The following is an 11,462-nucleotide window of genomic DNA, read 5'->3' as shown; positions in this document are numbered from 1 at the left end:
CAAGTTTAGGATAAACCCTGCAGTGGCTTCTGAACTCTTGCAAAAGCAGAATTTTGATTTTTAACAGCTGATAAAATAGATAAATAAGCGCTAGCTTCTTCTTGGCTTCACTTGCAATAATATTATTGTATCATAGAGGGGCCTTTGAAGCGCATTCCTTTCGGTGCGGCGCAGACACAGGGGAAAAGGAAAATGAGAGGTTTAGCAAGCAACAGGAAAACCACTATGAGAACACATTCCAGGCCGAGCAGACCCTGTGCGGTGGGACAATAAGGGGTGGGACAGAACTGTATACTATTTAAAAATCTGCAATCTTGGCTTTAAATCAGGAACGCAGACAAGACCCAAAGTGTTCTTACTTAGTGAGTAAGTAGAGGACTCGGTGGGGAACAGCCAGAAAGCGGAAGGAGTGTGGTTCCAAAAAGACGGCGGTTTGTGTTCTCGGTTTATCAGCGCAGATTTGGACCGAGATGAGATAGTTACAGCTTGTCCCCCTGTCAGGACTCCACCAGCTGCCTTTTCATTTTCACTTCTGCCACGCTGCCACCCTTCTTCCTTTTTTTCTTTTAAGAAGTGTGTGTATTTACGATTTTTAACTTTAATTCGAGGGGGCCGTGAAGGGGTGAAGGAAAAAAAGGACGTACTTTTCTCAAAAACGTCGTTTAGTCGTCATCGAAGCGGCGAAGGATGAGAGTTGTGAGGGGAAACATCTGCATTAGGGCCGTGTAGACGGAGGGAAAATGAAGCTGTTGGCATTGTAAAGCTTTCTTCTACCTATCGTTGACAAAACTTGGACCAATGAGAAGCGCTTGGAGCCGTCTTTGATATGGGAGACGTGAGGCGTTTACATCTGTCAAGTTAAAAAACACAAAAACAACACGAGCAGAAACAGGTAATGGTCGTGGGTTTGTTTTCTTTTTATTCTGTTCACTGAACTATTATTATGAATCTTGTAACACTGTAACACCGGATTAAAAGTTACCTTTTGACAGCGGCTTACATCAATCCACGTGTTTCCAGATGTGAACAGGTGTCAAATGGCCTGATCTTCAAGTCAGAATTAACAGCATTTACAGATTTTAACTGCGGTATTTGTTTCTTATTACTCGCCGTGTTTTTGTTATCATAGCTAATCTGTTATATTGTGGCACAGGACACGGTGAACTACCTTTATTTATTTCTATGTAACTGAGCACTACGCACAATTTAAATAGCCCACAGCAAAAATTGTGGTCTAGTAGACTTGATTTTAGAGGTGCTTACTTTTCCCTGCCCTGCGTGTGTTACGTGTCAAATGTGGCTTGTTGTGGTATTTTATTATCTGTGTCAGTCCTAAAACTCAAGTAGTGGTCACTCTGTAGTTGTTTCATACTTTAAACATAAGGATTTAACATATCCTATGTTTTATATCTTATAAATATGAGAAACATTCATCTCATTCATAGGCCCATTTGAAGTAGTTAAACAGCATTCACTGACCACCTACGTCATTTAATTGTATCACTGTATTGCAATTTTATTTCAATGTAACATTGATAGAAAACATCGGTCCACTTCCTAAACTTAAAAAGAAAGAGTGCTTTACTGATAGTATCTTTGCACACTTACTAAAAACACAGATTTTCTTTCATACACAGGGTTTATTCTTCACGCATGGCTATTTTTACCCAAATAAGGATGTGGGTACTTCCTGAACTACTGGCATATGCCTTGTGACCTTTTTTTTCTAACAAATCTTTTAAGGTGAAAAGTCCATTCATTTTGAAGTGTGCAGAATGTGACATTTGCTTACAAAGATTTACACACATCCACACACAGGAAGTGTCTTTTGGCTGCAGCTCATTGTAAAAGTGACACAGGTTCTTTCCAAGTGGGTGCTGTTGCTGATCTCTTCAGGGTGCATCACTCATACCAAGATCTTCATGCATTTTTTTCCCTTCTTCTTCTTCTTGAGAAGCAAAGGCCACTCTCTGTGCACCGTATGTGTGAGGTACAATAATATTTCATTTGTCTTTTCCATTCTCTGACCAACGTCTATTGTAGGTATGCATGTTAGGAGCACTGAGTAAGCCATAAATCCTTCCAAGCTTGTCTTGAAAAGAAGGCACAGTGCTGCCAAGGTTACTGGCAGTTGATGACAATCACTGGATTACACGCAAAGGTTAAACGTTAAAATGACTGAATGTGATGTTTAAGCTGAGAATAAAAGCTTTTACAGTAACTCTGCTTAAAGTTACTTTCCTCCATTTTTTTTTTGGGGGGGGGGGGGGGGGGGGGTGAAACGAGGCCCAGCAGAAAGGAAGTTTGAGACTCCTTTGCTGTTCCTCCCAATCCAGCTCTTAACTACACCGTCATCGCGATGGAATGAGAGATCTGTCTCTCTGTAGATGACAGGAAGCGATGTCAGTGGATCTTTTCCCCTGTGTAGTTTTAGGACAGAATGGAGACAAACAGGAGAGAGCTTAGAGAGGAAGTTTGCTGGAGTATAAAGTTAGGCTGCCCACGATTGAGGTTGTGATTACTGCACTCTCATATTAGGACCCAGTGCATGGTAAAATTATATCCAGTTGTCAGTTGTCCACCGAGAATAAGAACATTGTGTAGGAGTAGTTGTGTTTATCCTATTCTTCTCCTGGACCCACAGATTTAACACAGTTTACATTCAGTCTGAGTGATTCAGGAAGTGCGCTTTGCTGTTTGGTAGAATATAGCTTGTGGTTTTAGTGTGCCAGAGCTGTGTGCAGCGGGTTGTTGTGCACTGAGCTTGAACCCTAGATGCAAAGAATGTATAAAGATCATTTTAGTGTGATATTTTTAACCAATAGGAAACAGAAATATCTTAACTTAGCATAAGTTTCATGTTTGATTTGACACTTTGATAAGTATAGGAAACTTTAAAGAAGATCTTCCGTAGAATTGAAGGAAAGATGCACTTAAATGCGAGCCAAGCATATATAAATATTCATCTTTATTTTTTACCCATCTGGTTTCTCATCAGTGACATTTGACACGATTTGATGGAATCACCAAAGTGACTACATCCTGTAAAATATGTGGCTTGATGTGCCAAATTTAAAAGCGGATATCCGTGGTTTTTAGCAGACATGTGAAAGTTCTGCTGCCACACATCCAAAGTTCAACGGTTAACTGCTATGAGACATGTGCAGTTGGATAGATTTTTTTTTTCTGTAATCCCCTTTTTTAAAGCATAACTTCTGTGTAATTTACACAGTGTGCCAGCATGTGCAAGTGTGTGCAACTTAGATTTTTCTGCAGCTACAATTTTGAGATGCTGTGAAGGCTTAAAGTTGAAAAAAGGAGAGCTGTGCGCCTGTTATTAAACACCAAAGACTTGAAGTGAGCCTTGAACTAATGCTGAGTGATGTGGCTCCTGCAAAATCACCCTTGCTTTGTCTTTGAGACTTCAATCTGAGAGCTTTTCTTTTACAATTCTCACAGCAGAGTGTGCCACAGTTTGAACATTGACTTTTGGTGATTCCTAGTGTAGCTACAGTTTATCGTGTTACATAAACATCTCACGTGAAAGCAGTCAGTAGTAAATGCTTAATTAATTAAAGAGAAGGGAAACAGAAAACAGTCTGATTATTAGAATTATTCGTGCAAACAACACTGAATGAGTGACTGCCGTTATCTGCTGAGTTGGGTTAGAAACCTTTTAAATCTCATGTTTATTTAAAACAAATAAACTCACCACCCATACTAACAAGTTACTGATTGTTAGTATCAAATTGGACTGCCTTTTGCCTTCTGAACTGCTTTAAGCATTTTGTAGCAACGATTCAACAAGGTTCTGGAAGCACTGCTCACAGATTCTGGCCCATATTGACACGATAGCATCACACAGTTGCTGGGGAATTGTTTGCTGCATGTCCAAGATGCAAATCACAACATCCAAGAGGGAATCCCCTTGACTGAGATCTGGTAACTGTGAGATGATCAGAGCTTTGTGACATGGCACGTTATCCTGTGGGATCTGGATTCGCTGTGGTCATGAACGGTATTGACATGATCAACAAATACGCTTTCTGTAACTGACCCTACCACCTGAATGCTACGGCAGAAATCAAGACTCATTAGACCAAACAGCATTTTTCTCATTTTCTGTTGTCCAATTTTTACCTGGTGTGGTCTTCTGCTGCGGTTGTCCATCTGCTTCAAACCAATGTGTTGTCCATTCAGAGATGCTCTTTTGCATAACTGATTGTAGCGAGTGGTTATTTGAGTTACAGTTGCGTCTTGTCGGCTTCAAACAGTCTGTCTATTTCTGTCTGACCTCTGGCATCAAGAAGACATTTTTGCCCAGATACCGGGTCCATATTTTCTCTTTTCTTGGACCAGTCTCTGTAAACACTAGAAATGGATGTGTGGGAAAATCTTAGTAGATCAGCAGTTTCTGAAATGCTTAGACCAGCCAGTCAGGCACCAACAACCGTGTCACGCTCAAACCACTTAAATCACCTTTCTTCCCCATCCATTCTGATGCTTGACTAGAATTCTAGCGGGTCATCTTGACCATCTTGACTATGTGCCTAAATGCACTGATTTGCTGCCATGTGACTGGCTGATTTGAAAGTTCAAACCTTAGCATCCATGATGGTATGCTGTCTATTAATATACATACCTGAACATCTGTGAACATCTGTAACCTTAATATACAACATACCAATTTTGGATAAACATATACTATGACAAGCTGAAGCATGGCACTCTAGTAAAAGAGTCCAGGTAATGAACTGCACTTCAATTCTGTCACCCACTGAAAACGTTTAGCACATTATGAAATGAGACCTCAAACTGCTGATTTGCTGAAAATTGGTTTCCTCGGTAACAAAACACTTACATCATGTTGTTAAAAGAGGAGGTGATATGACAGAGCTAAACATGCCACTGCTCCAACATTTCCCAATGTGTTTCTAGAGTTCTAAATTAAAATTCACATTTCATCGTTTATTTCATATTTTGCAACTTTTAATAGTTTAATCTAACAGGTTTAAGTTCATCCTTGCTATCAACGTTAGAGGTCCGAGGAGCAAGAGAGGCTGACTTTTATGTGATGCCTTCTTATTGCGTGACTCTCAGCAGTGCAGCTCTAAACAATGAGCAGACCTGAGTCTCGCCGGCCAGCCGGGTGGGGCCACTCAATAGCAGGAAGCATAGCCATCAACATTTACTCTGCGACAGGGGCAGTCCTGGAGTCGGCGGGCTTGGAGCCTGGTTAGCACAGCGCAACACATAATCTGAGCACGCATACACAAACACTCTGAACAGCCTGCTTCCCCTAAGACCCCTTTTCCCACCCAATGCAATTACAACACAGGCAGACAGGCTGGGCCCTTTGACTGTTTGTTTTACCTCATTGCTTCCTCCTCAGAGTCTGAGCTTTAGCCCCTGTTCAGCCGCTGTTCAGTAACTGTATGCAAATTTAAGCGGAATTCATAATATTAATTACCCAACTGACTTTTTTTTTTACCTAAACCTTTGGATTTTGAGACAGCTCCTAATAATTAAACATCACCAATTGTTTTTTTCATTATGTAATTACATTACCTGGTAATATTTTTGGTAATATTTTGGTTTCCCTGCTTTTTCAGAGATGGGAAGCTCTGCTGTGCTCACAGGGTTGATAGCTGGAGTTATTTTGTGGACGTCTGCCATCCATGGAGGTGAGTTGGCGGTCGGATGTAGAAAATAATTTTCACTACTGTGAGGACATTCCCTTTGTTTCATTCAATTAAAGGTGCATTACAGAGTATTTTTGGTTCTGACGCTAAATCAGATTAGACTAATGTGAAGGGTCTGATTGCACTGCAGAACCCACTGAGAATGCGCCTCATAGGTATTGTTTTGCATCTGCAGCCTGCACATAGACTGGATGGCTCAGTCTGCTGGTTGTCATAAACATAAGTAGTTGTTTCCAGAAAGCAAGTTGAGACAAGAAGGCTGTGCAATACCTGTCAGATGTGAAATGGCAGAATAAACGGGTGCCTGGTGAAGGTAGTCAAATGCCAACTGCAGGGCTGGTTGAGCTATATCACAGCCTGTCTTCCTCTTAGCTTCCAAAAATGTTTGCAGCACCGTAAACTATTTATGGTTTCTGCAGAGTTCTGCTTGTTTTGGGTTTTTTATAACACATTTATAGCAAAAGGTGTTTTGTGGCTTTTCATGCACACATGCTACACTTTAACATTTAAAGTTATATGTTACCCTATCCATCCACTGAGTCCTTTTTAGTATCATAGTTCAAAAATATGACGATTTAAAATATAAAAAGTATCTGTTTATTTAGACCTTTCTATAACAACTATTTACTTAATTATATTTGAGGAGGTAGAGTTTAGAATTTTTACATTTTCTCTCAAAACAAAGATGGAATACTTGAATTTCATGTGTTTTTGGCTTTGTTTTACTGGACGTAATTTGTGTTATTACATGACCCCCCATCTTCCAACTTGTTTCAGTGCTGATTTCATGTATTTTCCAGACACCACAGATGATGGGGATCTGCTGTGTGCCTGCAAAAATGACAAAGGCACATGTAAAAATGAAACGTGCAGGGGAAAACATTGTTTTTATAACTGGATGAAAGACGGATATGAGGAGTTGGGCTGTTTCAGTGAGGTCACCAAAGTGCAGTGCCACTCCTCCTTGCCCAACTACTTTACGAAGTGCTGCAGAGAGGACTACTGCAACTCCAACTTCACAGTGCCTCCAAACATAAGTCAGTACCTAAAGCCTTTCCTTTTCAATACTGGAACATCACATTATCCAAGAAACAAAGAGCTAGTGTGTCCCTGTAAATAATGCTTTTGTCTTATTTCAGTTGGGCCTCTGGCTCATCTCCACAGTTCAGTTAACATCTAGCACTGTTTTGCACTTATATTACTGTAGCTTCCCTTTAGATAGCAGCTGGTTCCCCCTTGTGGTCAGTAAGAACATATCAATGTCATGCCACTTGAATTTTATCTCATGAGTTTAATCTTTTCAGTTTCTTTGTGTCTATATGTGTGTATGTTCCTGACTTCTTCTGTGTTTCCAGATGGGGACCCGACACCGACACCCCCAGAAGCTGGTTACCTAGCGCTGTGGATCTCCCTGTTCCTGCTGTTCTTATTTGTTATTGCCTGTGTCTTTGGCCTGATACTACTCCTGCGCTTCCGACGTGCAGCCCGCAGACTACAAGATGCTGAAGGCCATGATGTCAAAATACTCAAAGTCCCCAGTGGAGATGACCCCACATATGGCGTAAGAGACGTTTCATGGCTGACGTCAGACAGAATACAGGAAAACTTTCCTGTCTTTTAGTTGTTACGTGTGGATTTTAAATGCCTGCCTGTCTTCTTTTCTCTCACCAGAATATCTATGATGAGTTTTGTACATCAGGGAGTGGGACAGGGCTTCCATATCTTGTCCAGAGAACTATGGCCAGGCAAATCTCACTTGTTGAGTGTGTCGGTCAGTCTCATTTCTCTTCCTTTTTTTGAACACACAAGTAAAATTATATTCTGGAAATGTGGTCGAGCATGAAAATTGTATGGGATATAGAGATATTCATGACAGCTTGATGTCTTTACTTTTGTGTGTGTGTGTGTGTGTGTGTGTGTGTGTGTGTGTGTGTGTGTGTGTGTGTGTGTGTGTGTGTGTGTGCGTGTGTGTGCGTGTGTGCGTGTGTGCGTGTGTGTGTGTGCGTGTGTGTGTGTGTGTGCGTGTGTGCGTGTGTGCGTGTGCGTGTGTGCGTGTGCGTGTTGAGAAGTTTTTCTTTCTTTTAATTTTTGTTATATTTGCACGTTCAAATAAACTCTGTTCTATTTTATTCTATTCTATTTATTTGCAATTAATGATGTCACTTTGTTCGTAGGCAAAGGCAGGTATGGAGAGGTTTGGAGGGGAACGTGGATGGGGGAAAGTGTCGCCGTCAAGATTTTCTCCTCTAGAGATGAGCACTCCTGGTTTAGAGAGACAGAGATCTACAATACTGTACAGCTGCGACACGACAACATACTCGGTATGATACCAGTCCTTCGCCTCCAAAGAAAAGAAATTGCACCTTTAAGAAAAAACATTCAAACAGCAACATTTTCTCTGTTTGCTTTTGCTTTTTAGGTTTCATAGCCTCCGACATGACATCCAAGAATTCCAGTACCCAGCTGTGGCTCGTCACCCACTATCATGAGCTCGGGTCTCTTTACGATTTCTTGCAGTACAGCAGCTTGGACCCAGAGAGCTGCTTGAGGATGTGTCTGTCTGTGACCTGTGGCCTGGTCCACCTCCACACTGAGATTGTTAGCTCCCAGGAAAAACCAGCTATTGCCCACCGAGACCTGAAAAGCCGAAATATTCTGGTAAAGCGCAACGGACAGTGCTGCATCGCTGATCTCGGTAAGGTTTGCAAGGATATTCACAAAATCTGCTAACAGTTTATAGCAATGTATTTAGAGAAAGAGCTCTTTAAAGATGCATTTTGTAGTGTGTATTGTACTGTAAATTAAAAGCTTTTTCTGTGTTCATTCGTTCCTCAGGTTTAGCAGTGATACACTCTCAGTCCCATGACTACCTCGATATGGGCAATAACCCTCGCGTGGGGACCAAGCGCTACATGGCCCCTGAGGTGCTGGATGAAACTATCCGTGTGGATGTTTTTGAGTCCTATAAGCAAACTGACATCTGGGCTCTCGGGCTGGTCTTTTGGGAAATTACCCGCAGGACTCTTGTCAATGGTAGGTTAACAGTGATCTGTTTTTAATGTTATGCCTTTCCATCCATTAGCAGAAAAACCTGGCCTTAGATTAAACCTCAGGAAGCAAATGTAGATATATATCCACAAATTTGTTATGAAGCTAATGCATCACACGAGCGAGCGTGTTAAAAACAAGTTCTTTGTCACACGTCTGTCTGCTTTTGTAGAGTATATAGAACAAGCAGCCAGTCCCATGTCTCTCAGCAGGCCAGTGTTTTTCTAGTCTGTGTCTGCCTCTGCTATCCTCTCTCATGATTAGCACTGCAGTAATTATAAACAGTCTTATCTGGTGTCAGCACTCACTTGTACATAGTCCAGATGCCCGTGCATGCAATTTTTATATGCAAGCACACAGCCATGCACCAATGACTGTGTGTGTGTGTATGCGTGTGTGTGCATGACTTCCAGATTTCCATCCCAATGTAGTCACCAGGGAGTTCATATCTCTCCCCGTTCTCTTGTTTAGCGAGACATGCTTTACAAAACTCCCACCGCAGCCTGTCTGAGTCTCTGAGTGTGCTCTTTCAGGCTTCATATGAAAACACATTTGTGTTCCGCAGATGTATGAAGAGATAACCCTCACAACAAGACACCTCACTGGGCTTTTAATTTGATAATTCTGACATCTTACTTTGCTTGATCACCCCACTGAATGACAAGAGGGGAACAAGTGATCCACTGTTTAACTTTGGGGGGGTTTTTAGGCATTGTGGAAGATTACCGTCCACCCTTCTTTGACCTGGTGCCCTCGGATCCCAGCTTTGAGGAGATGAAAAAGGTGGTGTGTGTGGACCAGCAGAGGCCCAGTCTGCACAACAGACTCCATTCTCACCCAGTAGGCTATTTGGCATAAACAGACACACACAAGTAGACATAAAAATGAACGCAAAAGTACAATTACATTTTGGAAATGTGGTGTTTTATATTTTTTCTGCCTTTTTAAGATATTGTCAGCCATCGTGAAGGTCATGAAGGAGTGCTGGTACCAGAACCCAACAGCCCGCCTTACAGCCTTGCGAATAAGGAAGACTCTCTCCAAACTGGACCACGACGACTTCAGCATTGAAAAACTGAAGCAGGATTTCTAGACTGAAACGAGGAAACTGGATTGAAAACACCAGAAGGGATTTTGCACCACATTCCAACAAATGAAGTGCATATCATTACCATATTTTGATCTAATCACTCACTCGGTGTCTGTATCATATTAAAACCATATGACTTTGTGTAGAAGCATCTAGAGCCTCTTGTACCAAATGTTATATTTTTTGCAAACGCAAACATTCATCCACCATGATACTTAATACCTCTATAAATGAGGGAGCTACATTTCAGTTAGTTCAGGTTTAGGCCAGTTATTTTTAATTATCACAAAACAGTTAACATAGTTTTGTACTCCTTGTCTAACTCTCTCATTGTTGTGACAGAATGGAAAATCATTCTCTTAGGTATAATGTGGATTTTCCCAAAATGACCAATGATCCTTAAAACCACAGATAAGACAGGAAATATGTAAGTATTTATACACTCAAATGAAAGTACATTACCTGTCCTGTAAGTATGTTTAACTTAACTAAACTAAGCATATATTATCTGCACATAAAAGCAGTGAGATATTTAGATGTAAATACATTTTTATGTAACAGAATTAAATTTGATGTCTTCTTTTGCAACCATATTGTAAATATGTTTCAGGAGAGATATTGTTTTCTACTATTCAGAAATGAGACTGTGTTAATGTTGCTTTAAAAAAATTTTTTTTAAAAACAACTTTTTTCATACATTTTTGTAAGGCTAAAATGTACCATCACAACCACTATGATCAGTAAAGGAATTCACATACATGTAATAATGGATACCTTAAATAAAGAATTATATTTTGGAAATATTTCTGCTTTACGTTTTTTTAAGCACCTATTACTGCAGTTCTCACATTGACCAGCAGAGGTCATCAGACAAACAAGAATCCATACTCCTTACATGGGAGATTTGTGTAGTGTTTTGTTTGTTTATTTTATTTTATTTTATCTGCAGTGTATCTTAAAATTAAGATGAAAAAAATTCTTCATCAGATAATTAGAGAGTCTCTCTACAATTTGTAGGAGCTACATTTAAAAAGCTCTCATGTGACCTTCAGTGTATTGTTTGAATACATTTTCTCTGGGTCAAATGATTTAGTTGAGTAATAATTGCCTCAATATTCTCTCTGCTTTGGATTTCCTTTATGGAAATATTGAATGTGAGGACTTCTATTTCAAACTAATTTTTAGATCCTGTTACAAAAGGAGGAACATACATATATGAATACACACATACATAAAAAACTACACATAGAAAATATGTTGAAAGTTAAGCACTGGAGCAGAATGTCAAAAAGAATAAGAAATGTCCAATGGGAATTAAAACTGTGCAACAGTTTTAAAATGTTGCCTGGTCACTGGTGAAAATAAGACTTTCGGCTTCATCCCCTTTGCGTAATATTAGCATTCCAATGTTTTCTTTCTGCATCTGTCATGCTTGCTCTTTATCTGTTTATGTCTGTGTGTGTGTGTGTGTGTGTGTGTGTGTGTGTGTGTGTGTGTGTGTGTGTGTGTGTGTGTGTGTGTGTGTGTGTGTGTGTGTGTGTGTGTGTGTGTGTTGTCTGTCTTCCTAGTTGTTGAACAAATGCCAGTGAGATAATACTCCCTTGAAGTCCCAGTCTGTCTGG

The 11,462-nt window shown here is 40.4% G+C and overlaps 1 protein-coding gene across 1 annotated transcript; it reads left to right on the top strand.

Annotated features, from left to right (window-relative positions):
• Positions 1-238: 238 nt before the first annotated feature.
• acvrl1 (activin A receptor like type 1) lies at positions 239-10,643 on the top strand. Its single transcript, XM_085393946.1, has 10 exons — positions 239-892; positions 5,613-5,684; positions 6,503-6,739; positions 7,058-7,263; positions 7,374-7,473; positions 7,877-8,023; positions 8,122-8,397; positions 8,538-8,735; positions 9,460-9,590; positions 9,700-10,643. The coding sequence occupies exons 2-10, from the start codon at positions 5,615-5,617 to the stop codon at positions 9,841-9,843; spliced, it is 1,509 nt and encodes a 502-aa protein (XP_085250072.1). The 5' UTR covers positions 239-892; positions 5,613-5,614; the 3' UTR covers positions 9,844-10,643.
• Positions 10,644-11,462: the final 819 nt, after the last annotated feature.

The sequence above is a fragment of the Rhamphochromis longiceps genome, linkage group LG20, assembly GCF_057381845.1.
Source record: "Rhamphochromis longiceps isolate RC_006_pf linkage group LG20, R_longiceps_female_GT1.1, whole genome shotgun sequence".
Taxonomy (NCBI): Eukaryota; Metazoa; Chordata; class Actinopteri; order Cichliformes; family Cichlidae; genus Rhamphochromis; species Rhamphochromis longiceps.
Note: the sequence above shows the minus strand (reverse complement) of the source record. Positions and strands in the feature narration are given on the sequence as shown.

What these genes read in the sequence shown, in the direction of transcription:
- acvrl1 (XM_085393946.1), top strand. Translation starts at nt 5,615, where the DNA reads ATGGGAAGCTCTGCTGTGCTCACAGGGTTGATAGCTGGAGTTATTTTG. An exon ending in GAGATGACCCCACATATGGC is followed by an intron (nt 7,264 to 7,373) that starts GTAAGAGACGTT and finishes TTCTCTCACCAG; the next exon opens with AATATCTATGATGAGTTTTG. An exon ending in CCGCAGGACTCTTGTCAATG is followed by an intron (nt 8,736 to 9,459) that starts GTAGGTTAACAG and finishes GGGGGTTTTTAG; the next exon opens with GCATTGTGGAAGATTACCGT.